Raw genomic sequence first — 24,397 nt, forward strand, 5'->3', positions numbered from 1 at the left:
ACTCTGCGCCTTTTGATGACGAGGTGCCACGCTGGTAAACAGCACTATATAATTCTTTTCCTCCCTGGCCAAGCTGGGATGCTTCCTCATAGTTTACTTTCTAAGGCCCTACTCTTGCAGAGTGGAGTCCTTTGTTGGGGCTAGAATTTCCCAGAAACCCGCTCGATAATTTGTTTTTGTTTGGCCTCTTTGAAATACTACACAAAGCCATCCCTGTAAAGGGCAACGCTGTCCCGAAGGCTGAGAAAAAAGGTCCCCGAGAATTCGGCTCCAGGTTGCTCTTTTCAGGCAGAGCGAGCTGAGTAATCTTATCTCAGGTGGCTGCTTTTCAAGGTGCCCGATTCAGGAGCCTTTGCCTCCGGGAGCAGCGTTTGCCCCAGGAGATCAAGTGCTTTCTAGTGAGGGGAAAACTTTGAGAAATCCCAGGGCCCAGGACGATATGGTCTGTTCAGAAGAACCTTGGGGAACAGGATGGGCCCCCAGACGGTGTCCTTCTTCCCCCTTCTCTACCCCCACCCCCGCACGCCGGCGGAGATCAGCATGTGGCATCGGGACAGAGACCAGACTAAGAGAGGAGGCTAGGAGGAAGCAGGGAACCCGGGAAAGGAGGTGAGATTGCGAAGGCACCTGCTGGGCTCTGAGTCAAAGGCTGTCAGTCACTTGGGCTCAGGCTGCTCCCTGCTCCGCCGCTCGCTCACAGCCCAGCCCTTTCCCCGGGCCAGGGCAGGGGATTGCTACACGCCAGCTTACCTGGGGAAAAACCAGAGCCTCGCTTTGGTCCCTTCCGGTAATTGACACGACAGGGCGCCCTGAAAGGGGAGGGGAGAGCGCCCTCCATAAATGGTCCCACCCCTGGGCAAGGTGGCTCGCTCAGGCAGGTAGCAACGGGGGAGTGTGCACCTGTCAGCAGTCAAGCTCAGCCGCACTGCGAGACGAGGTGGAGCGAGCAGAGGGAGTGAGTCAACCATGGACAAGTTGAAGTGCCCGAGCTTCTTCAAGTGCAGAGGGAAGGAGGTAGGAGTCTGGAAGCGGCGGGAGGTGTGGGGGGCCGGGGAAGGAATAACTTCAGGGGAAGCAGTCCCTGTATTTGCCGTCTGTGGCTGTTCCTTATTCTCCACGTTTCTCTTCAACTGCCTTCAAGTGTGCCTGACATGTCCCCATAGAGTACGGGACAAACAGAACAGGTCTTACTGGGGTCGCCAGAAGACTTAGGATCACCTCAACCTGTGCTTTGGGCACGCCCACAGAATCCTGTTTTCTGTCCCTCTCCGGACTGTGTCCGTACGCTGGAGGGAAATGAGGAAATGCACTGTCCTTATCTGACCTGAGGAAACTTCTATACCCTAGAGCAGCTAACAGGTTGGGAGAATTTGTCTAGGAATATTATACTGGGGCTTTCCGAAAAGCACTGATTTTACTCTCCAAGACAAGGAGACAAGTTAAACTTCCCTTAACTCCAAACATCCCAAACTATCAGCTCATGGGAAAGAGAGTCTGTAAATTCTTTTCGTTTGTCTGTTTTAGTGGAAGCTAAATTGGATCCTTCTTCTCAAAGATCTCATACAATCTCCAGGGTGTTCATTTTACCTAATTCATCTTTAAGGCTTTTGTATTTGAAACCTTATTGATTCGTCCACCTTCTTTTGCCCTTCATGCTGGGTACCCCGTGTAACCTTTCCATCAACGTTGGGATGATCTTATCCCCAAAAGGAGTAAACATCTCCACCTAAAGAGGTTTTTTTGTTTTTTGTTTTTTTTCATTTTAAGAGGTAAATGTTGTAAAGTAAAAACAGCCATTAGCAGAAATGTCCTCAACCTTTGAAAAGCGTTTCCCTCGGCTGTGGCTTTCTGGGTTCATCCTCTGTCTGTCTGTCTGTCTGTCTGTCTTTGAGTGTGTGTGTGTGTGTGTGTGTGTGTGTGTGTAATTATGCTTCTGTGGACTTTTAATAGCATAAAGACAAACTCTTGATATCGTCTCTTCTACCAGAAAGTGACAGCTTCATCTGAGAATTTCCATGTTGGTGAAAATGATGAGAATCAGGACCGTGGTAACTGGTCCAAAAAATCGGATTATCTTCTATCTATGGTTGGATATGCAGTGGGCCTGGGAAATGTGTGGAGATTCCCCTATTTGACCTACAACAATGGCGGAGGTATTTCTCACCCCCACCCCCCAACTTCTTTCCCTTCTAGTTTAAATGGGGTGCTGTGTGGCCTCAGAGGCTATTTTGAGAACTGAGGAAAGGCAGGTGATAGTTTGAGTTAGTGGGAAGATGGGGAGTAAGCATACTTCATTCATCATCAGACTACGAGTTGCTAGCTCAAGTTGGGCAGGTGGCAACTTCTGAGTTTCTGATTTAAATGTGTTTGGCTTAATGTAAGGCTGAATCTAGACGAAAGGCGGGGAATTCTCATTCTAAAGCGAAGTTCAAATACACTGTTTGCTTGAATAGCGTAAGGCATTCCATTCTGGAAACATGAGTGTGGAAAGAGTTGATTCAAAAATAAAGGTTTAGTATTTTAAGCTGCAATATTCAGTTACATGTATTCCAGACTGGATGGGCCATGTAGAAGATCCTTCCAAAATGCAATGAGAATTTAGTTCAAGACCAGATGTTCAATTTCTGCCAAATGATACTGTTTATACCTATAGATCATTAGGGAAGACTCAATTAGAACCAAGAGAATAAAATAACTCTGAGGTGACACACAGAGAGAAACAAAATGAATTGCACAATTCTCTAGTAATGTCGAAACGACTTTTCACTTACACCATATTTTATTTACTTGTAATTACAGGTTCTATTAGAAGTGTAGAGGTTCCATGCCCTTAGATTTCATAATTGGGAACCAGTGAAACTGTGCCACTATAATTATTTTTCTTGGTATAAGAGGATTTTGTGTGGTGATGTTTCAATCTCATATTCCTTGTTAATTGGTTGCATTAGAACATTCATATGGGCCTTTGGAGCCTCAAGAAGCAAGGTCTGTTTATCAAACACTTCAAGTGTTGGTGGCATAAACTCCCCTCTCTGGAGCCTACGTTGTTTAGTCATGGGCTTGGTCTAAGTTTGAACTTGAAAATGAGTTAGGAATACAATCATTTTGGCGTCTAAGTCCTCAGGTCACACGTAGTGAAGAGCGTGCAGACTCCCGTCTAGCCTCTGGTGTTCAGGTTCAGATTATCCCTAGGTTCAGAAATTCCCTGTGACTTGATATCATATATAAACCCAGTAGTTGCCATGCATTTCCAGGAACTATGTTAAACAAGGTCAAATAGAGAGTTTTAAACGTAGGCCCCCAAATGCTATTATCATCTTCGCCCTCATTTCCTCCAAATATTAATATATCACATCAGCTCTCAGTTTTAAAAGATCGTATCATTTGGGTAACGGGGATCTAGGCTCTTTCGACTGCTTTTTTGCTCTTCTGTCCAAGGGTAGGAGAGGAACAGGAAATTCAGATTTGTCAAGTATTAATGATCAGAGTTTTAAATATGGTCAGGTTTGGAAAACCATTGCTAAAATCTCGACTCATTGTTATCTGTAGATTCTTCTTACCAGTTTATGAAAAAGGTATCATACGACCGTAGGGTCTAGGTCAGCAGCGTTAACAATTTGTGGCCACTGTATTTTATTCATAATTCACCAGTTGTGGTTGTTATTCATTAAAAAAATAATATAATAAGTAAAAAGCTATATATACCACTGAGGAAAATAATCCTTTTTTTTTTTGAAAAAAATATAATGGGCTAGTAAAATTTACCTTATTATTGTATTTGGACAGGGATATTTTGTATTACTTCTCTTTATATTTATCATTGGTGGGACTTAAACTTCTATTAGTCATAGTAATGATGCCATGTGCATTGCAACATCTATAAAAACATATTTGTCTCTATGTTCTAGTGACTAGTGACTTGTACATAACAAGTATTTTATTGTCTCATTATTTTTAATAGAATAAATTTTGAGGGTTGGGAAAATGTAATCCCCAGGTATGATGTTACAATATCGTAATATGAAAGATACATGAGGAAAACAGTGTAACATGGGTGCATGAAACGTACATAATTCAAAAACCCATTTTTTTTATTCAATGATCCCCATGTTTTCTTATTAAACTTTGTTAAGACTTCTAGAGTGCTTGATCAATAAATTTAATACTTTGTCCCTGCTTCAGCCTACAATCTGGCAAATGTTCAAATCAGCAATATTATGCCCCAGGTGTGGGCAGAAAAAAAGTAAAATAATAAAAGTTTTATTTTATTTATTAAAATTTTTTTTTAATGTTTATTTATTTTTGAAACAGAGAGACAGAGCATGGACGGGGGAGGGTCAGAGAGAGAGGGAGACACAGAATCCGAAGCAGGCTACAGGCTCTGAGCTGTCAGCACAGAGCCCGACGCAGGGCTCGAACCCATGGACTGTGAGATCATGACCTGAGCCGAAGTCGGACGCTTAACCGACTGAGCCACCCAGGCGCCCCTAAAATAATAAAAGTTTTAACTTACAGTGCCAAAAGGGATCTGGATACTCTAACGGTAGGAGATTTAGTCTGTATAAAATAAAAAAGTTGGGGCGTCTGGGTGGCTCAGTCGGTTGAGCATCCAACTTTGGCTCAGTTCATGATCCCACAGTTTGTCTGTTCGAGCCCCATATCGGGCTCTGTGCTGACAGTTCTGAGCCTGCTTCTGATCCTCTGTCCCCCTCTCTCTGGCCCTCCCCTGCTCATGCTCTCTCTCTCTCTCTCCCCCTCGAAAATGAATGAACATTAAAAGAAATAAGAATAAAATAGAAAAGTTAACTATGAGTAGACCTCAAACCTTCAGAATCTTTTACCAAAAACAGGACATTTCTTATTGAGGAACGACTCTTACGACTCTTTGGGGAATAATATCCTTAGTTGCAAACACTTCTGCTCTAAAACACCCTTAGCATTTGCACCCGAAGCCTTAAAAAAAATAGACTGCTTATTTAGAAAGGACAAAGGAAGGAAACTAACTTTGAACATCTACGATGTGTGTGCCATCTTGCCAAGTGTTTTCACATAGGCTCTGTAACTGAACCCTTGCCACATACTGATGAGTTACTCTTGTCCTCCCCATATATGAGGAACCCAAGGTCCGGAGGTTAGGTAAATTGCCCCAGGTCTCATAACTAGCACATGGTGGAGTCAGGGTATAAACCAAGGTGTATCTGGCTCCAAAGCCTGTGATCATTCACCTCCTCTGGATCGCTTTTTATAGGCTATAGTTTTTTATTTTTATTTATTTTTATTTTTAGAGATAGAGAGAGCAAGCTGGGGGGGGGGAGGGGCAGAGGGGCTCGATCCCCAGCAGTGACATCATGACGTGAGCAGAAATCAAGAGGTGTGGATGCTCAACCCCCTGAGCCACCCAGGCGCCCCTTTAGGCTATTGTTTTTGATGACCCCAGTAGCGTCTTTAGGTAACACTGGACTCCCATTTCGCAGATGAGGAGGTCAAGGTTTAGAGCATCAACTACTCTCTCACAGAGAGTAGTAAATCTGGGGACTAAACCCCGTCAGGACCGATACAGGACCCACTGTATCAGAATGCTTTCAGAGTGTTATGTTGGTTGTCAAACGGTCATCGAGGTTTCGTGACATAATGGCGCTTTGGTTCTATTTTGCATGTTTCAGGTGCCTTCTTGATACCTTATGCGATCATGCTCGCGCTGGCTGGTTTACCCTTGTTCTTTCTGGAGTGTTCACTGGGACAATTTGCTAGCTTAGGCCCAGTTTCAGTTTGGAGGATTCTTCCATTGTTTCAAGGTTGGTATCACAACGTTTTCCCTATGGTGCTTATTGGCCTATTTGGCGTATAGAGCTGTCCCCACTATGTGGCGTTAAAATGTTTCCAATTTAGACATGGGAAAGGCAAAAGAGGCATCCGTTTTTTTTTTTTTTTTTTCCTCTGAACGTTTGCCAGCATAGAATTTACAGACCAAATGTTAATTTGGAGTTCTGTTTCTCTCGGGCTGACGGTATGGAAGGGACGGGGGGGAGGGGGGATGCTAGAGGGTGTTTAAGGGTGTCATTATTCTCCTATTTTCACCTTTTAAATTCCTCTGGCGCACAATTGTAGTCGTGTTGCGTATTAACTTCCCGGGAAGTTTTTCAAAGTGCCTTGATTGTCATTAAACATCAAACAGCCCTCCTGCCTGAAGATTAGTTTCAACGGCTGCAAACTATTTGCAAAAGCCTCAATGCAGCGTCAAAAATAAATTGATAGTGAGGTGCGTAGAACAGTCGTGCTGGAATATTGAAGAAGCCACCGCAGAAGCTAGCCTTGAGCGTTCGAGTTCTATTCAATGTTACACTGCAGTTTGACACCGGAGAGTTCAAGAAACTTCAGAAGTTTAAATTCAGATGGGTACGGGGTTGTTGGATGTTCTTTACATGTACTTGGAGAAATCCTGTGCCCTCGTTTGGAGGCTTTGTCTTCCACCTATTAAAATACTGGTTTATAGATGAAGTAAGTAGAGCCATAACTAGTGTTTGTCGGTTGGTTTTGAATGTTTATTTATTTATTTATTTTTGAGAGAAAGAGAATGAGCAGGGGAGGGGTGGAGAGACAGGGAGACAGAATCCCAAGCAGGCTCCGCGCTGTCAGCCCAGAGCCCGATGTGGGGCTTGAACCCACGAACCGTGAGATCATGACCTGAGCTGAAATCAACAGTCAGACGCTTAACCCAGCCACCCAGGCGCCTCTGTTTGTTTTTAAGAATAGGACCCACGGTGACAAGAATTTTCTGACTGAATAAGAGAGTAATGGCCATGGGTGATTGCTCATGTGAACTTGATGGATGAATAGAGGTTTTCTGCCCTTGATCTTAGTACCATTTTCTAATTAACTGAAAAACCGGTCTGAGAAAGCCAATCACCAACATAATTTTAAATTTGAGAAGAAAGCTATTTAGACAGTAGTTAGACTGCCTCCCCACTCCTGCTCAAAACAAGGAAAGGCAAAGAAAATGTCTGAACCAGACTTCTCATTTTAAAATAGATTTGGGGAGGGGCGCCTGGGTGGCTCAGTCGGTTGACTGTCTGACTTCAGCTCAGGTCATGATCTCACGGTCTGTGAGTTCGAGTCCCGCATTGGGCTCTGTGCTGACAGCTCAGAGGCTGGAGCCTGTTTCAGATTCTGTGTCTCCCCTTCTCTGCCCCGTCCCTGCCATGCTCTGTCTCTCTCTGTCTCTCAAAAATGAATAAACGTTAACAAAAATATAAAATAAAATAAAATAAATAAGATAGATTTGGGGAAATTGAGATGCAGTTTTCTTAACGAATTAGCAAAAGAAAGTTCACTTTTTAAAAAAATTTTAATTGTTCTCTTTTCCAGGTGTGGGAATTACGATGGTCCTGATATCCATTTTTGTGACAATCTATTACAATGTCATAATTGCCTATAGTCTTTTCTACATGTTTGCTTCTTTTCAAAGTGAGCTACCATGGAAAAATTGTTCGGTTTGGGCAGATGATAACTGTAGCAGGTCGCCTATAGGTAAGCTACATTTATTTTTTAAAAAATTTGTGAACTGAACATTGTTCTTCTATATTTTCTAATAAGCTTAAAGGGTTACATTATTTTCTAACCAATTTAGGTGCGATTCAAAGTGAGCCATGGGTTATTGATGAAAGCAGAATAAAGCCTGGATAACTTGAAAATTGATTAGTGCAATCCGTTCGTTCATTTCTGAGGGCAGCCAGTAAAAACTAAGCCATCATTTGGAGTAGGCAAGAGAGAAGGAAGAAAATGGGGAAGTGGTAGAGAAAAGCTCTATCCATGATAGTACTATAGTGAAGCCTTGGATTGCGAGTAACTTGTCCTGCGGGTGTTCCACAAGACGAGCAAACATTTCCGATAAGTTTTAACGTGATAAACGGGCGACGTCTTGCCATATGAGTTGTACATGGCACCGAGTGTCACGTGATCACAACTGCGCCAACGGTTCTCGAAATTCGCTTTGATATACGAGTGCTTGGGATTACAAGCATGTTTCCGGAACGAGTTCTGCTCGCAAACCAAGATTTGTATTGTGTTTCAGCAGTTGGAGAATGTCCGTTGTCTCCATCATACGTTGCTGGTCTTTGGGATCACGTGATATTGAGACTGTAGGCTATTACTACTGGGATTGCCTATGTCTATCAAAGAATAAAGTGATAAAGCTTTCATGCTTCTTAGCCATTTAAAGGTATCACTTATCTATATAGGTTCAATAAGTCCACATCCTAAAAATTCCTTAGAGCACTAAATCCCATCTGAAATGATTGTTACTTTATGGCGGTTATTACTATAAACACAATCCTAGTAAAGGGGCAGACATTTTCATACTCACCCCAAGCTCAGTATTAGAGAAGACTTAAGATGCCGAACACTCAGGGTTTATTCCATTTGTAAGATTTCTCCTCTGCCCTCACCAAGTAACAATCTAAACAGTTTATTTTACCATTCATACTTTTTTTTCCAGGAAAATACTTTTCTAAAACTAAGTACGTGTGTCTGTGTGTGCTCTTCTTTGTAATTTTTAGTTACTCATTGTAATGTGAGTATAACGATGGGGGACATCATCCGAGTAAATAAAAGCTGGTTAAGCACCCACAATTTGACCTGCATCAATGGAAGTGAGGCTTATCAGCCAGGACAGCTTCCCAGTGAACAATATTGGAAGTAAGTATGTTAGACGATCTACTTTTTTTTTTTTTCAGTGTTGATTTATTTTGAGAGAGAGAGAGAGAGAGTGAGCATGAGCAGGGGAGGGGCGGAGAGAGGGAGAGAGAATCCCAAGCAGGCTCCGTGCCGCCGGCTCAGAGCCCGACGCGGGGCTTGAACTTGCAAACCGTGAGACGGTGACCTGAGCCAAAACCAAGGGCCAGACGCTTAACCGACTGGGTCACCCAGGTGCCCCAGATGATCTGCTTCTTAAACAGAGGTGACGTAAAATTTTTGTAAATAACAGTAAAATAGTGATCAGCTCTTTCCTTACCTCATGTTAGTAGGACAAAAAGGGGAATCGGAACAAATTATGCTGCATTTGACTCAAATGCTTACCCAGCTTGTGTGAGTAGTAGTAACCTGCAAAATCAGCTCATAGTCAATAAATGGTCATTTAAAAATTCCTTATTAAATGAGCAGAATACTGTCAGCAGTGGTTTATTCATTGCTTTTTAGGTCTAAGTTAGGGCATTGCTTTGAAGAAAAAAATACTCACATTTTGGACTACAATGAGCAAATTCTAATAATAAACAGCTGGGTGATGAGTAATATTTGGAGTAAAATTGCTATTTATTTAAGGCTGAAATTCTTCATTGCCTATTTTACTTATAGTTGTCATTACATGGTAAAAATAGATATGTGAGATTATATATATTATTATATATATGTTATGTATATATTATAGAGGTATATATATATATATATATTTACTTGTATTAATTTTAAATGATCTCTTCTTACTCTCCTTACTTCTACCTACCTTTGACCCTTACCAGATTTCCCTGAATAACGCTGTAATGAGTTCTTCCTCACCGATGTGCTAATGCTCTGTGGCCCTTTTAAAATTTGGATCTTAAAATGTTCCCAAACATAAAGCGAAGAATTAAAATCCCAGATCCACGCACGTCTCTAACAGAAATCACTGAATGTTACAGAAAGCCTTTGAAAAAGGCATACAAATGGGGACCAGTCTAGGTTTGATGCTAACTAAAAGCGCGATGAAGAATTGAATATAACTTTCGGGGTTTTCTTCATCATTTTACTTGGAGAAAAAATATGGTGACGAATGAAAGAAATAACCTGATGTAAGGTTATTATTAATTATTATTATTATTATTATTATTATTTTTACATAAAGGAGCTTTGAAATACGAGGGGGGAAACCATAGCTACAGGAACTAGTAGATGTTTTATTCGAGGGTTTGGAACTCTGCACTGGCCACGGTTAACGCTCACATGCATAGCCTAGCTTTTCATTGAACGACGTTTGCCCCTCTTTACAATGGTATCAATAGAAACGTCCCATGACGTTGATGTATTGAGATGGAACATCCTCCTGGATGACGGATGTTGCAGAATTCGATGTAGTAGGACCGCGATTCTGTGTTCATAAGAACTTGTGTGCTTTCAGCAAAGTGGCGCTCCAGCGGTCAAGTGGAATGGATGAGACTGGGGTAATTGTGTGGTATTTAGCACTTTGTCTTCTTCTGGCTTGGCTCATAGTCGGAGCAGCGCTATTTAAAGGAATCAAGTCTTCTGGCAAGGTAATTCGGAAAACACATTAGAGAGTGATGTAGCTCTTTTCCAACTTCGTTGAAGTTCAGTGGCAAGCGTAATCAAATGCATGTTTTTTCTATAACGGGAACAATTCAAATGCGTGACAAGCTTTCTAAGGAGGCGGCCTGGCTGTAAGAAAATACATAAGATCCCCGCTATTGGTATAAATAAAACAAGCAAAAACTAGTACTAGAGTTTGACAATGACAGCTGACCCTTGAACAAGTCTGGGGGGAGGGGGCGCCAACACCCCCACCCCGTGCAGTTGAAAATCCTACTATTGTTGACCAGAAGCCTTACTGATAGCATAGTCAATTAACACGTATTTTTGTACGTTATGTGCATATTTTTAATGTTCATTTATTTTTGAGAGAGAGAGAGAGAGAGAGAGAGAGAGAGACAGAGCGTGAGCGGGGGAGGGGCAGAGAGAGGGAGACACAGAATCTGAAACAGGCTCCAGGCTCTGAGCTGTCAGCACGGAGCCCGACGCGGGGCTGGAACTCACCAACGGCAAGATCATGACCTGAGCTGAAGTTGGACACTTCACCGACTGAGCCACCGGGGCACCCTGTTACATATACTATATACTGTATTCTTACAATAAAGTAAGCTAGAGAAAAGAAAATGTTATTAAGAAAGTTGCAAGAGAAAATACATTCACGGTACTGGATTTATCGAAAACAATCCTCATATAAGTGGACCCGTGCAGTTCAAACCTGTGTTGTTCAAGGGTCAGCTGTACCCAGAAGTTGGACCCTGCTAGTCAAGACAGCATTCTGAGGCTTGGGCATATATTTTTAAATTGTCTGTCCTATTATATAAATAAGCATCTTGAATGGAATTATGTATTGCAGTGTTGGGTTTGGAAAAGTCTAGATCCTTGTTAGATAGCATCAGCGTCAGGAATCCTTCAGTTGGAGAGAGAGAGAAAAAAATCAAAGACGCAGTTGTTCTACAGCTTCCCCAGAATGGCTCAGAACCCTCTTTTTGTCCCCTTCTGAAAAACCATTAGTATTGTCCCTCTGTATGGTTTTATGTTTTAAACTTTCAAAGAGCATCTTGGCAATTTCAGGGAACAACGTGAAATTTTCTCCATGAACAGTTGTGCAGCACCCAGAGAAATGAATATCTATGTGTTTGTAACTGCTAGGCCGAAATCTCCTAAAGACGGAGGACAGGCATAACTGTGGACTCTCTCTATGAATTCCCGGTAGAATATCTAGCACATTCAGTTAACGTAAAATTATAATGAGATGCCACTACATCACACAAATACTGTGCCCCTCAGAAAGTCCGTGGAAACCTTCGAAAATAATGTTTCAGTTGCACATTTTTGAAACCTGTGGCTCCCTTTTGACGTTAATATTGAAATAATCCCTGAAAGGCCATTTGCCTAGGCAGTTAATTGTTATTGGTCTCTGGCTGGCTTTAAATCGTCTCCTTGGGCCTATTGTCAAACATAGGACATCTATGGATCAAAGAAATCATCCGCATTGATGAAAAGCCAGCCTCAGAGGCAATCTGCTCATCTGGAACCATGTGTTATCTAGGCTACGAGCAGCGCACTTGTATCTGTGCTATCCAATCTCTTAATGGCAGCTTTAAGGATAATAATATCAAGGGTTCGGTATTCGCTCTAATCAGCCTTCATGAGATTTGGCCATCTCGTGGGAGATTATGTTCCTTCTCCTTGGGGAGTGAATATATACAAACCATCGCAGGGTTTAAGACCATTTCCCTTCCCATCTCAATGTAGTAATTTACCAAGAAGCAATACTCTGTCTCCTCAGACATTTAAAAAGACATATTTAGGAAAGCAGTCTATCTAGATTCCAAGTTGCTACTGCTGAGGTCTCGTGTATTCACAACGTGAACCCAGGAAATATTGCTTCATACATCGGAGTGTTTTGAAAATGGATCATTTGAGAGTGGGGAGAACAGAAAGACAAAACGATGGCAACTTTGGTAGGGGTGTCACCGGATTCATTAGTAACTTATGAAGTCTTTGATACTGTATTTTGCTGATCTCGACTGGCTAATAACTTTGTTTGCATACAATTCAATACCACGGCTGAAAAATCTAACTTCTTAACCTCTGGTTGTTTTTCTTGGTAGGTGGTATATTTTACAGCGATTTTCCCCTATGTCGTCCTACTCATCCTGTTAATTCGAGGTGCGACTCTGGAGGGTGCGTCGAAAGGCATTTCATACTATATTGGAGCACAGTCAAACTTTACCAAACTTCGGGAAGCTGAGGTAAGACTCCATTTGGATTTCAAATTATCCGAGGAGGTAAACCTTAAAAGCAAACACTGAACAGGAGTGTCATAATGCCTACAAGTTGCCGAGTAGGACCGTGAGACCGTGAGACTTCTTGGATACACTAGATTTCAAGATTACAGCCGCGAGTTTAATGGTCTAATGTGCATTTTAATTGTCTTCCAAGTGAATATCCCCAAATTAAAATCAAAGCGCACCTAATGGATTATGCTGTTACAACACAAATTTGAAGTGAATGAAGCATTCCATAAACAAGACTGTTATAAACCTAACCATGTGCCATGAATGTGAATTGGGTAAACCCTCTTTTAGCTCTCGTCCATTGCCAGATAGCAGTTTGCTATTTTCTAAATACTTCCAATCTGGATATTTAATTATTTGCTGTAGAATCTTTCTGGCAATCCAGTCAAATTGATCAGTTTTTAGTCATGGAAATCTATGTATCCTTTGCCTTTTTCGAAAATTGAGATGTCAGTCTCTGGCCTTTGGTTTCCTGTGCCCAAATAATTTTCCCTCAATAATTAACCACAACGGCCTTATGTTCTTTTAGAATTATGAACTTTTATTGTTTTAGTCTTGGAGATGTAGCTTGATGTGCCCGCAGGCCATTTGTTTATTTCTTCATTTATCTTGAGTCTCACGTCTTTTAACCTTGTTTTTTAATATCTTCCCAACTCAAGGGACATTTTTGACGATGAATAAGAAACAAATAAAATGGAAGTTGGTACTCATCATCTTCTCTCTGTTAGGTTGTTAGACAAGATAAAATATTAATTAATGCGCTTTCAAAATGGTAAACTGCAATCTAAATATCGGCAATGATTTTAATCACTGCTGTTAGGTTACATTGTACTACTATAGATGGCAACATTTTCCCTAAGAAGTGGACCCTCCATTTTCCTTAAACTTCATAACTTTGAGCACAGATGAAAAGCCCCTTTGATATTCTTTAAGAGATGTTTACAAGCCTGAAAAATGTATGTGATTATTTCATATTGGTCTGTGTTTCATTGTCTCTATTACCTTTAAGATATCAGACCTAAACCTAAAGCTCCTTGTGAAACATACAATAGAACCCCCCTTCTTCCCCACCCCCCCCCCATACAAACAGTACCTTCACTCTTTCTTTGGGTTTGCTGGTAATGAGAATTATTTCTTAGATTTTTTTTTATTTCTCATAATCTGTATTCTGAGCCTGGGATCACAAATATATATATTTTTTCCTTTTCTTTGGCTATCTGAACTCTGTTACAGTCTTTAGGAGAGCAGAGGACCACACACGTTCATAGCTAGAAGACTCTTCTGGTCTTCAGTGATGATTTTGCGAACTCCTTCATTTTATAGTGATGAAATTAAAACCCAGAAAGAGTCACATTTAGTTAAGTTTACACAGCCAGCTGGTACATCTTGAATTAAGGTTTTCGAATCCCAAAATCAATAATTTTGTAGATAGCTATGAGATTGATAGATATGGAGATTATAACTATGTTTGGAATTTTGTTTCACTCTTATTTGCAACCTTAGGTACACGTCTAGCATTTGCATAGAACCCAGACCTGCCACACTCATTTCTAAGATCCCCTTAACTCACATATGCATACAAAATGTGTCAAGTAAAAGCAGCTGAGAGATCAACATAACCACGTTGTTCATCTCTTAAAATGTACAGCTGCCTAAGAAATGAGCATTTCATTTCTAATGATTTTGTTAGAATAAGTGAAATAACCATTATATACCATCTATGTATCTATGTATCTATCCATCTATGTATGTATCCATCTATCATCTATCTATCTATCTTATCCTGTCTATCCATCCATCTATCCGTCCGTCCATCCATCCATCCATTTTGCTTTCTACTGGCTTCCTGCCATTATAAAGTAATTATAATATAATAATAATCTAACATCAAGCTCTATTCTGAAGACCTAGTAATATTTTACTCCCTGACAACTTTTATTCCTATTGAAATTGGAAATAGATTACATACTTTTCAAGGGGGGAATTAGAGTTTTTAATTTCCATAAAAGAAACCAAGTATCAATTTATGATTATTTTCCTTAATAGCAATAATAGCTACCATTGAGCATCCTAATTGCTTTACAGATACTATCTTAGTAAATTCTCACACATCATCCCTAGGACATCAATAGTAATAATTGTATATATTTTGTTCTTTTGATTTTTTTTTTCAACGTTTATTTATTTTTGGGACAGAGAGAGACAGAGCATGAACGGGGGGAGGGCAGAGAGAGAAGGAGACACAGAATCGGAAACAGGCTCCAGGCTCAGAGCCCGACACGGGGCTCGAACTCACAGACCGCGAGATCGTGACCTGGCTGAAGTCGGACGCTTAACCGACTGCGCCACCCAGGCGCCCCTCTTTTGATTTATTTTATCATCATCATCATCATCTTCATCACCATCTCCATTTTACAGATGAACAAACAGGCTTAAAAACGTTATATAGGGGCGCCTGGGCGGCTCAGTCGGTTGAGCGTCCGACTTCGGCTCAGGTCACGATCTCACAGTTTGTGGGTTCGAGCCCCGCGTCAGGCTCTGTGCTGATGGCTCGGAGCCTGGGCCTGCTTCGGATTCTGTGTCTCCTCCTCTCTCTGCCCCTCCCCTGCTTGTGCCCTCTCTCTCTCTCTGTCTCTGTCTCTCAATAATAAATAAACGTTAAAAAAATTAAAAAAAAAACATTATATAAAGTGAAGTCAAGGAGAGTGAGAGACATTGGATGTAAACTTCCTTCTTTGTGATTACAGGGCTATGGCTCTTTGTCACCATATTCTAGTGCCTGCCTTTCACTGAGCAGTCCTGTGTTTAGATGGACTAAAAAACCCCCCACTTTTGCCCAAATCTTGGCCGGTCTTATTATTTGAAATCTACACAACTAGGGTTTTTTTTTTTTTTTCCTTTGGGTCGCGTTAGATCTACAGAATTTCACTGTTAAAGTGGATTCACTTCGATTCATTTCTATGATTAATTATTGTCCTTTAGCAATGATCTAGGAGGGGTACACTGTGAAAGGCAGATTGGTAAAGGGGTAGGATGAGATGACGTGAGGGAGAGGCTGTTAAAGACTTGAGGCCGGCTACATGAGGCTCTAATCAAACAAACACAGGATAAGGGAATTGGTGATCTAAGGGATGCCTTGTTAAGAATTGATATGTTTCTGTTGTCCCCAAATTGATGTGTCGAGTCAGTAGAATTTTCATCAGGTTTGCAGCACGGTCTTCCTTAGACCTGGAAAGCCGATAGTAAAGCGTATGTGAAGGAGAAAAAGGCAAAAGAAGAAAGGTGTTTTTGAAGAAGTAAAGAACACCTGTTCTACCAGATACGAAACAATATCATAACGCTATAGGAATTGAAACAATGTGCTGTTCCATAGTTTCTGGTCACATTCTTTCTGACCAGTTGGGACAGTAGTGTCAGAAATAGATTCATGAACGGGCGCCTGGGTGGCTCAGTCGGTTAAGCGTCCGACTTCAGCTCAGGTCATGATCTCACAGTCTGTGAGTTCGAGCCCCACGTCGGGCTCTGTGCTGACAGCTTGGAGCCTGGAGCCCGCTTCGGATTCGGTGTCTCCCTCTCTCTCTGCCCCTCCCCCGCTTGCACTCTGTCTCTCTTTCTCTCGCTCTCAAAAATAAACATTAAAAATATGTTTACAAGTGTTCAAAACCATGTATCTTTAACTAAACCATATGAATCTGTCAATATGTTTTCAGTTTTGACTCACGAAATTGCAATTTCATTTGGTTCAAATTGATAATGGAGAAATCTCATACAACACTGAATGAAAAAAGGCAAGTTGTGCAAGTTTCCAAGGCATTAAGAAAACTTTTCTGTAAACTCCGCTAAATGCCGTGTTGTTTGGGTAGACACATTTATCTAGTTTAAAAATTTAAAGGAGAACAAGGAAGTCATACACACACAAGTCAGGATAGCAGTTACCACTGGAAGTTGAAGGGTGATGTCAGAAAAGGGTGCTTGGAGGCTTTCGAACACTGGTAACTTTTTACTTTCTAAGCTGAGCAGTGGGTAGGTGGCGTTTACTTCCTTACTACTCATATTCACTCATTTGTATATATAAACATATTTTACAGAAGTATAACATTTAAAGTGCATGTTTTGAAATACTAAATTGCCTTTTCTTATAGGTTTGGAAAGACGCGGCCACTCAAATATTTTACTCCCTTTCGGTGGCTTGGGGCGGCTTAGTTGCTCTATCATCTTACAATAAGTTCAATAACAACTGCTTCTCAGATGCTATTGTAGTTTGTTTGACAAATTGCCTCACGAGCGTGTTCGCCGGATTTGCTATTTTTTCTATATTGGGACACATGGCTCATATATCGGGAAAGGAGGTCTCTCAAGTTGTAAAATCAGGTATGTAGCGCTATATATTAACAACTTTGATTAATTCAGTGCAGCTCATTTAGGAAACACTAATACATTTTATAGCAATTTACTGAAAGCACTCAAGCAGGATTAAGGGCGTTGCATTTTCTTTCTCATTTCATCTTAGGTAATTTGATTGTTTTAATGATGTGGTACTTCTCGGATGATCTCGGAAAACAGGACTATATTAGGGAACAACTGTTTAAGAAGATATTTTTATTGAATTCTGTTTAGTCCTTAACATGAACTACTTATTGTACAATTACAAGTATCAGGCATCGTGCGTGCCTTTACATGTGTTATCTTCATGTATGTGTGTGTATATATACATGTGTGTGTTCATATATATATGACTGTATGAGTGCAAGTACAGTATTGTGTCTGAACTTTTAAGACACATCAGATCTTGTATAGATAGAAACCCAAGTGACTTTGAGTGTCCAGCTTTAAAGGAACCTGATTAATGAACTTCCTAACTTTAAAGCCATTAGCTAGGGATGCTTAATTATCTGGCTGAGATTCTCAGGAAAAGAATTCTAGGGTCCTTAGTAGTAGGAATTCCTCCTTAAATTTTTATTTATGGCTAGCACTTGATGGAGAGACCAATGCAGGAGAATAGAATGTTAGGACTAGAAGGGACCTTATGGATAATCCAATGTCCAGCTCCTCACTTCCAGAGGAGGGACGGATAGTGACACAGTACAGGCTCGCAGCTAATTCTCCTGAATGCAAGGCCAGTCCTCTGGGAGTCTGGAGAAACTCAACATACTTAAAACTAAGTACCACCTACTTGGAAAAAATTCAAAAGCACCTCTAAAATTAATATACATCAAATATGAAATAAGAGTCAGTTTCTAGTTTAGTTACATACAATCTTGCAAGTGTCCGTATACTAATTAAAATGCCGCTACAAATAGTGATTCCGGGTGAACATTTGGAGAGACGGCCCAAGACTAGAAAGGTAGTTCCATAAACATATCTTTCTCGATAGCGTAATTCTTTCAGACTTTCTAGGCTAAGGCAACTTCCTTTAGATTCCTGGAGTGTAAGACCGTCGTTATTCTTCACGAATCTTTAAAAACATGAAATTTGGTTAAACAAAATCGTTGAAATAGTTAAGATTTCTTATGTGAGACATGTGCCGCTTAGAAAATTTTTCTCACTAGCGTAATTCTTGTCACGTGCTCGCGTTATCGCATCGACTGAACAACCAAGTCAAATGTTTTTAAAAGTGGAAATGAAATAGTTGCTCAAGAATGTATACCATGGATCGGGTTGCCAAATTAAAATGAAAGTTTTCTAGTATCTTATGTTGAAACTGTCCAAATATGTGAACTCTTTGGCAACTAATTTAAATTCCGTGTCATACATTTTTCTTAGGTTTTGATCTGGCGTTCATTGCTTATCCAGAAGCTCTAGCCCAACTCCCAGGTGGGCCATTTTGGTCCATATTATTTTTCTTCATGCTTTTGACTTTGGGTCTCGACTCTCAGTTTGCATCCATTGGTAAGTAATCCTTCCAGGGTTAACATATCCCTCTTATATTTTACTCATGTTTCCCCTGCTTGAAAATATCCTTTTCGGGGCGCCTGGGTGGCGCAGTCGGTTAAGCGTCCGACTTCAGCCAGGTCACGATCTCGCGGTCCGTGAGTTCGAGCCCCGCGTCAGGCTCTGGGCTGATGGCTCGGAGCCTGGAGCCTGTTTCCGATTCTGTGTCTCCCTCTCTCTCTGCCCCTCCCCCGTTCATGCTCTGTATCTCTCTGTCCCAAAAATAAATAAACGTTGAAAAAAAAATTTTTTTTAAAAAAATAAAAAAAAGAAAATATCCTTTTCCTATCCTTGTTGTCCTCGTCAGCTTTGACTCTTAGGGTCTGCAAATTCTTTTTAACTTGATTTTAAATACAGAAAAATACAAAGTACTCACGCCGTAGACACCCGAAAGGAACAGGCGCTTAATACTTTATATTTGCTTCAGAAATGAAATTGAGGCTCCCTGTGTTTCTGTCCCGAATACGATTCACATTTCTTCCTTCCTAGCAGCAACTGTCACCACGGATTATGTGTGGGACTCAGTCCATGTTTGTAGACGCTACATATGTATCCATAAATAACACCTAAATGAAATTTTGTCACGTAAACGTGAAGTCTCATAGCATACATGTCACCCTGACGGTTGTTTTTTTTTTTTTACATGTATTGTGAACCTTTGTTGACACGTGCTCATGTAGATCTAGTTAATTCACAATCTGTCCCCAAAATGATGGCCATTTGGATTATTTCCACTTTTAAAACTCACGCACGCTACTGCAGTGATTACTCTGGCACATGGCTCTGCGTACACATGGGGATTTTCCCTAGGGTACACAGCTAGAGATTCTGGAACATTCTTCATCGTATCACTCTTACATAAAATATTTTAATAGTTAACTCTGTACAGTATAAAGTCTGGCTTTCTCTAGTTGACTTTCAAAGCCCTTGAACATTTTAAACCTGCATCTTAATCCTTTCGGTCATACAACCTTCTATTTTTAGCCAGGATTGTTTCACGAACCCATTTATTTCTTAAACCTGGAAGGCCTTTCTGTCTCCATGGTATTTATTCAAATATTCACCTTATTTAAAAGTTCTAGAATTCTTCCTTCCCCATAACCCTCTTGCAAACTACTTCAGCCCCAGAGATCTGTTACCTTGTAGTTACCACCAACGAAAAGCCTTAAAAAACAGACTAGAACCAACAAATGAAGAGGGCCGCGTTCGGTGTTTTATCAGAACCAAGTGGTGACTGCGAAGAGAAAGGACACTATGGATTTTTAAAAGCCGGGAGTAGGACCCAGAGTATATTCTCTTCATATATTTGTAAATGTGATTAATAGAAGTGGAATTCTTAGATTAAAACTATCGGCAAGTGAGTTGACATTAACCCGCCATTTTTCTCCCCTTCTGAAGAAACGATTACAACAACGATCCAAGATTTATTTCCCAAAGTGATGAAGAAAATGAGGGTTCCTATAACTTTGGGTTGCTGCTTGGTGCTGTTTCTCCTTGGTCTCGTCTGTGTGACTCAGGTATACTATAGTATTTTTACACAGACAAATCGTTCGTTGGAATGTACTTCATAATCTACATGAGGAAACAAAGGTTTAAGAGGATGTTCCGTGACAAGTCTAAGTCTGCCTTGGATCAAGGGTTTCTGAGTTTTAGCCCAGTTTTTTTCCCCATTATAGCACAATTTCAATGGGCAGTCTATTTTGAAGAGGGGAGGAGACCCAATAATGGACAACTTCCCCAATTACAATGAAGTTACATATCCCTTTTGAGATGTTTAAAGCCACATTTGTCTTTGCATTTGAAAATGTTCTTGTTTCACATCTTAGCACAGGTGAAACCAAGGAGCATTTGTGAAAATCAAATGAATAGATTCACTTTAAAGACTTCGTCAGTCATAAAAATAATTAAAATATACTTAGAGGTGATTTGGTATTCTTTTTGTAGGCTGGAATTTACTGGGTTCATCTGATTGACCACTTCTGTGCTGGATGGGGCATTTTGATTGCGGCTATACTGGAAATAATAGGAATCATCTGGATTTACGGTAAATAGTAACTACAGAATTATCTACACATTTCATTACAGTAATTTAGTTTGGTTCCTTTTCATTATGTTTACCATAATAGTAGAGTATAATATAACTGGGAAAATTGATAATGAAGCAACTGTAGTTAAAAGCGTATACTCCATTGCTGCAGTATAGGGAAATGTTTAGATAGAAAGATAATTCGGGGCCACAATGATTAAAGGAAGAAAATGTGAGCAAGGGCTGAACGCACTTTTTTTTTTTTTTTTTTTTTAAGGTGGGAACAGATTCATTGAAGATATAGAAATGATGATTGGAGCAAAAAGGTGGATATTCTGGCTTTGGTGGAGAGCTTGCTGGTTTGTCATTACACCTCTTCTTCTGATTGTAAGTATTAATATGCCATGAATTTGGTATCAATAATATATATATTATTATCTATATAAATGTTATATATATATATATATATAACATTTCTAATATAAACTTGAAGAATAATTCATATCGGAGACAATAAAGCAAACTAATGTCATAAATTAATGGCTTCCAACTTTTGCTTTATGACTGGCACCTGTAAGTGGCCTAAATTAAAACGCCTTTGCAATATTGCTTTTGAGGCTATAGGTTTAAACATTTACCATTTGAGAAGAAGAACAGGCTCCTATAGATTTACAGTTCTTACATATTTAAAAATTCTCAATAGAAGAAGTAAAAATGGTTCATTTGCTCGTTCCCTAAAAATACGCCGAGTCATCTACAATGTTCCTAACCTCTCTGCTAAGACGCAGGCTCTTGTCTTCAAGGAATGCGATCTAAATATACAAATTGCTAAGAAGCAACACTCAGATTTTAATGCATAATTTTTCTCTGTATGGGAAGGTATTTACGATCTGAAATGGCTAAAAGAAACTCACCGCTGTCAACAGAGGCAATGGTTCATGTTAAATTCAACAATGGGTACTATTTAAGAACCGAGGGAAAGCAAAAGAGATCTTACTGGACAGACACGGCATATAAACAGGAAACCTTTAAAGAACAGTTCAGCGCAGTAAATGACTGATTGGCAAAAACATTTCACAGGATGAGGATTACTGTCTTGGTAGAGATGGGGAGGTGGCAAAAATTCATAAGAGGACATCTGTTGGTTCTCACTGTCTTCATGCATTAAATAATTTGATCCAGAATTTGCTTCACATCTGAAATATTATGTTTGTTTTAGAGGGTGTTAAGATTTATTTATTTATTTACTTAGTTATTTATTTACATTTCATAAGGTCAGTTTCAAGTAGCGAGCAGTTTGGGACTGGATGTACTGAGTCAAAATATTTCAGACGCCCCATATTCTAGCTAAACGATTTTGACTGTGCTACTAAATATTGTTTTCCTCATTTGACAAGTCTCCATAATCAAATAAGCCCTTTGTCAATTTAGAAGACCTCACTATACTTTTTAGCCAGCTAGTTTTCATCGATTACACAGCTTTGACAATGGGATTTAATTTCAAATGCAAAAGTATTAAATATTAAGGGTTATACATTATCATCTACTTTGTATAAAGTCATGTGAGGTCATGGATACTCTCCCGGATCCTTCATCCATTCTCTTGTAGTTATGTAAAAAATTATGGCAATTGGGAAATACATTTAAATTACTTAAATGAATGGAATTAACCTATTTAGTTTTAATAGTAAACTTGAAGAGCTATTTGATAAAGATTCTTACATTCTATCTCTCCACTGGTTTTAGTAAAACAAAGACAGCTAAATCTAGAGAAACTAGGAGGTGACTCTGGCTTTTGTTTATTTAGTTTTGTTTGCTTTACAGATTTCTAAAGAGTTAGATTTAATGTGGCAACATGTCTAGATTTTTTTAAAGATTTTTTTTTTTTTAACTTGACCTCAACTTCAGTCTTTTCACTGTTAAGATTCCGATTTCACTGTTTTGCCCATACATACATTGAGCTTGTTTTTCTCTGCCAGAGAGGCTGGAGGTGACGTGTGCTTTGGTAAATATGTACCAAATGTGTGTGAATGCGTGTGTGTTTCAGGTGTGGCGAAAGGACTGCCCTGTGCAGTGGGAGATAATAGAAACAATTGCTAAGCAAGGGAGCAAAGCCCGTTCACTAAAGGGTACTTTACATTTCTCCTATACGCTGGCTAGCTTATGGCACAGAATAAAACCATACTATTATAAATTAAAGTTAAAAGGTCAAGGACAGAGATTTTCAGGTATTATTTAACTTTCAGCCTGATATATTTCCTGAGCATTGAAACACATGTGGCACAAGTATTTATTTGCACCTTTTGCACAGATATGGAGGTGCTCATTTTGGAAGAATCTATTCAAAGTCAAATGCAAGTTACTTAGATTGGTTCATTTAGAATTATCTTCTGGCTGGTCATTGGGTTATTTTTGGTCGCTTGAGTGTATCTTCATTGTAATTGCTTTTGATGGATTATTTCCAAGGAAGGGGATCAAATGCCTCACAGTTAGTGCAACAGAAATCACTAATGCAATAAAGTCTAATCTTTAGCATTGTTTTTTCATACTTTATTTTCACAGGCAATTTTGATCTGGTCATTGGTGAAATTTCATAGGCCTAATTATGCCAAAATTCCGTACCCTGACTGGGGAGTTGCTCTAGGCTGGTGTATGATTATTTTCTGCATTATTTGGATTCCAATTATGGCCGTCGTAAAAATAATTCAAGCTGAAGGAACTATCTTCCAAGTAAGCACATTTATATTATTTATTCTTTAAATAGAGTACTTACGATCCGCATGAAGATTACTCATACGGTGGTAAGAGGGGATTATGAGCCTTTAGGCTACTTCTACGCCTGATACAATCATCTGACTACTGTGTACATAACATTGCTTTATATTTATATATCTGAGTGTCTTGTACTAGATTATAAGCTCCTTTAGGGAGGAGTCTTATGTTGCTTGCTGCTGTATCCTCAGGCCCTATTAAGAGTGTTCGGCACGTACAAGTTATGCCATTTATACTTGTGCTGAGTTGTCCCTGAAGAGGACACAAGGCAAATGACCTTTTTGCTTTAGATCTACGATCTTCACTTTAAAAGCATTGTCCGGTTATAACGCATGTCCTAATAGCCTGTGCAGACTTGAAAAAGCCTGGTAAATGATCTCACACCCCATCTAGACCCTGAGTGATCCCTCTGGCACAGAGGCCCAGGGGGATGGAGTTGATTATGACATCTCACTAGGACAATGACTGGGACAAACGTCAGGAGTCAGGTTTTAAATAATTTCCCAAGCCCATCCAGATCAATGGTTTGACCCCAGGGTTCTCTTTCTTTGGTTCTCGAAACCTCGAAACCTCGCAGGCATACACTGGATAAAATCCTCACCTGACTCTCACTCTCAGCGAAGGACAGCAATGTCGGAGAATTCAGTGAAAAGACGTGGAGTAATGGGCTCATACACTTCCTCTTAAAATCATTTGTAGGCTCGGTTATTTTTGTCTTGTAGTCAATGTAATTCTATTAGCAACTAGTTAACTTTGAGTATCATTTTTTTTAGCACACTATATTAAGAATTTTGATGATCACTTTTGACTTTTCTGTGGTTCCTAGGTCATTTTGCTTAGCGAGGAAACTTAATATTCTGCAAGGGAAATACGGTTTGATATTTGATATGGTCTAAAACATGCTTTTATTTTTTTTTCTTTTCAGCGCATCGTAAGCTGTTGTAGACCAGCTTCTAACTGGGGTCCGTACCTGGAACGACATCGTGGGGAGAGATACAAAGACATGATAGATCCTAAAAAAGAGACTGACCATGAAATACCTACTGTCAGCGGCAGTAGAAAACCAGAATGA

The 24,397-nt window shown here is 40.0% G+C and overlaps 1 protein-coding gene across 1 annotated transcript; it reads left to right on the forward strand.

Moving 5' to 3' along the window:
- The first annotated feature begins 966 nt into the window (after nucleotides 1–966).
- On the forward strand, nucleotides 967–24,397 carry SLC6A14 (solute carrier family 6 member 14). The gene is made up of 14 exons (XM_047082127.1): nucleotides 967–1,014; nucleotides 1,988–2,153; nucleotides 5,664–5,795; nucleotides 7,366–7,527; nucleotides 8,556–8,694; nucleotides 10,151–10,283; nucleotides 12,411–12,551; nucleotides 16,739–16,967; nucleotides 18,360–18,485; nucleotides 19,926–20,044; nucleotides 20,472–20,571; nucleotides 20,831–20,940; nucleotides 23,116–23,283; nucleotides 24,251–24,397. The coding sequence occupies exons 1-14, from the start codon at nucleotides 967–969 to the stop codon at nucleotides 24,395–24,397; spliced, it is 1,920 nt and encodes a 639-aa protein (XP_046938083.1).

Source organism: Lynx rufus, unplaced genomic scaffold (assembly GCF_022079265.1).
Source record: "Lynx rufus isolate CCGP_SWC_20201006 ecotype Redwood Valley unplaced genomic scaffold, mLynRuf1.p SCAF_19, whole genome shotgun sequence".
NCBI lineage: Eukaryota > Metazoa > Chordata > Mammalia > Carnivora > Felidae > Lynx > Lynx rufus.

Bases quoted from the DNA above. Each gene is read 5' to 3' on its own strand.
- SLC6A14 (XM_047082127.1), top strand. From the start codon at position 967: ATGGACAAGTTGAAGTGCCCGAGCTTCTTCAAGTGCAGAGGGAAGGAG. The intron at 18,486-19,925 runs GTAAGTAATCCT...CCCCTTCTGAAG, and splicing joins CTCTCAGTTTGCATCCATTG to AAACGATTACAACAACGATC. The intron at 20,941-23,115 runs GTAAGTATTAAT...TTATTTTCACAG, and splicing joins TTACACCTCTTCTTCTGATT to GCAATTTTGATCTGGTCATT.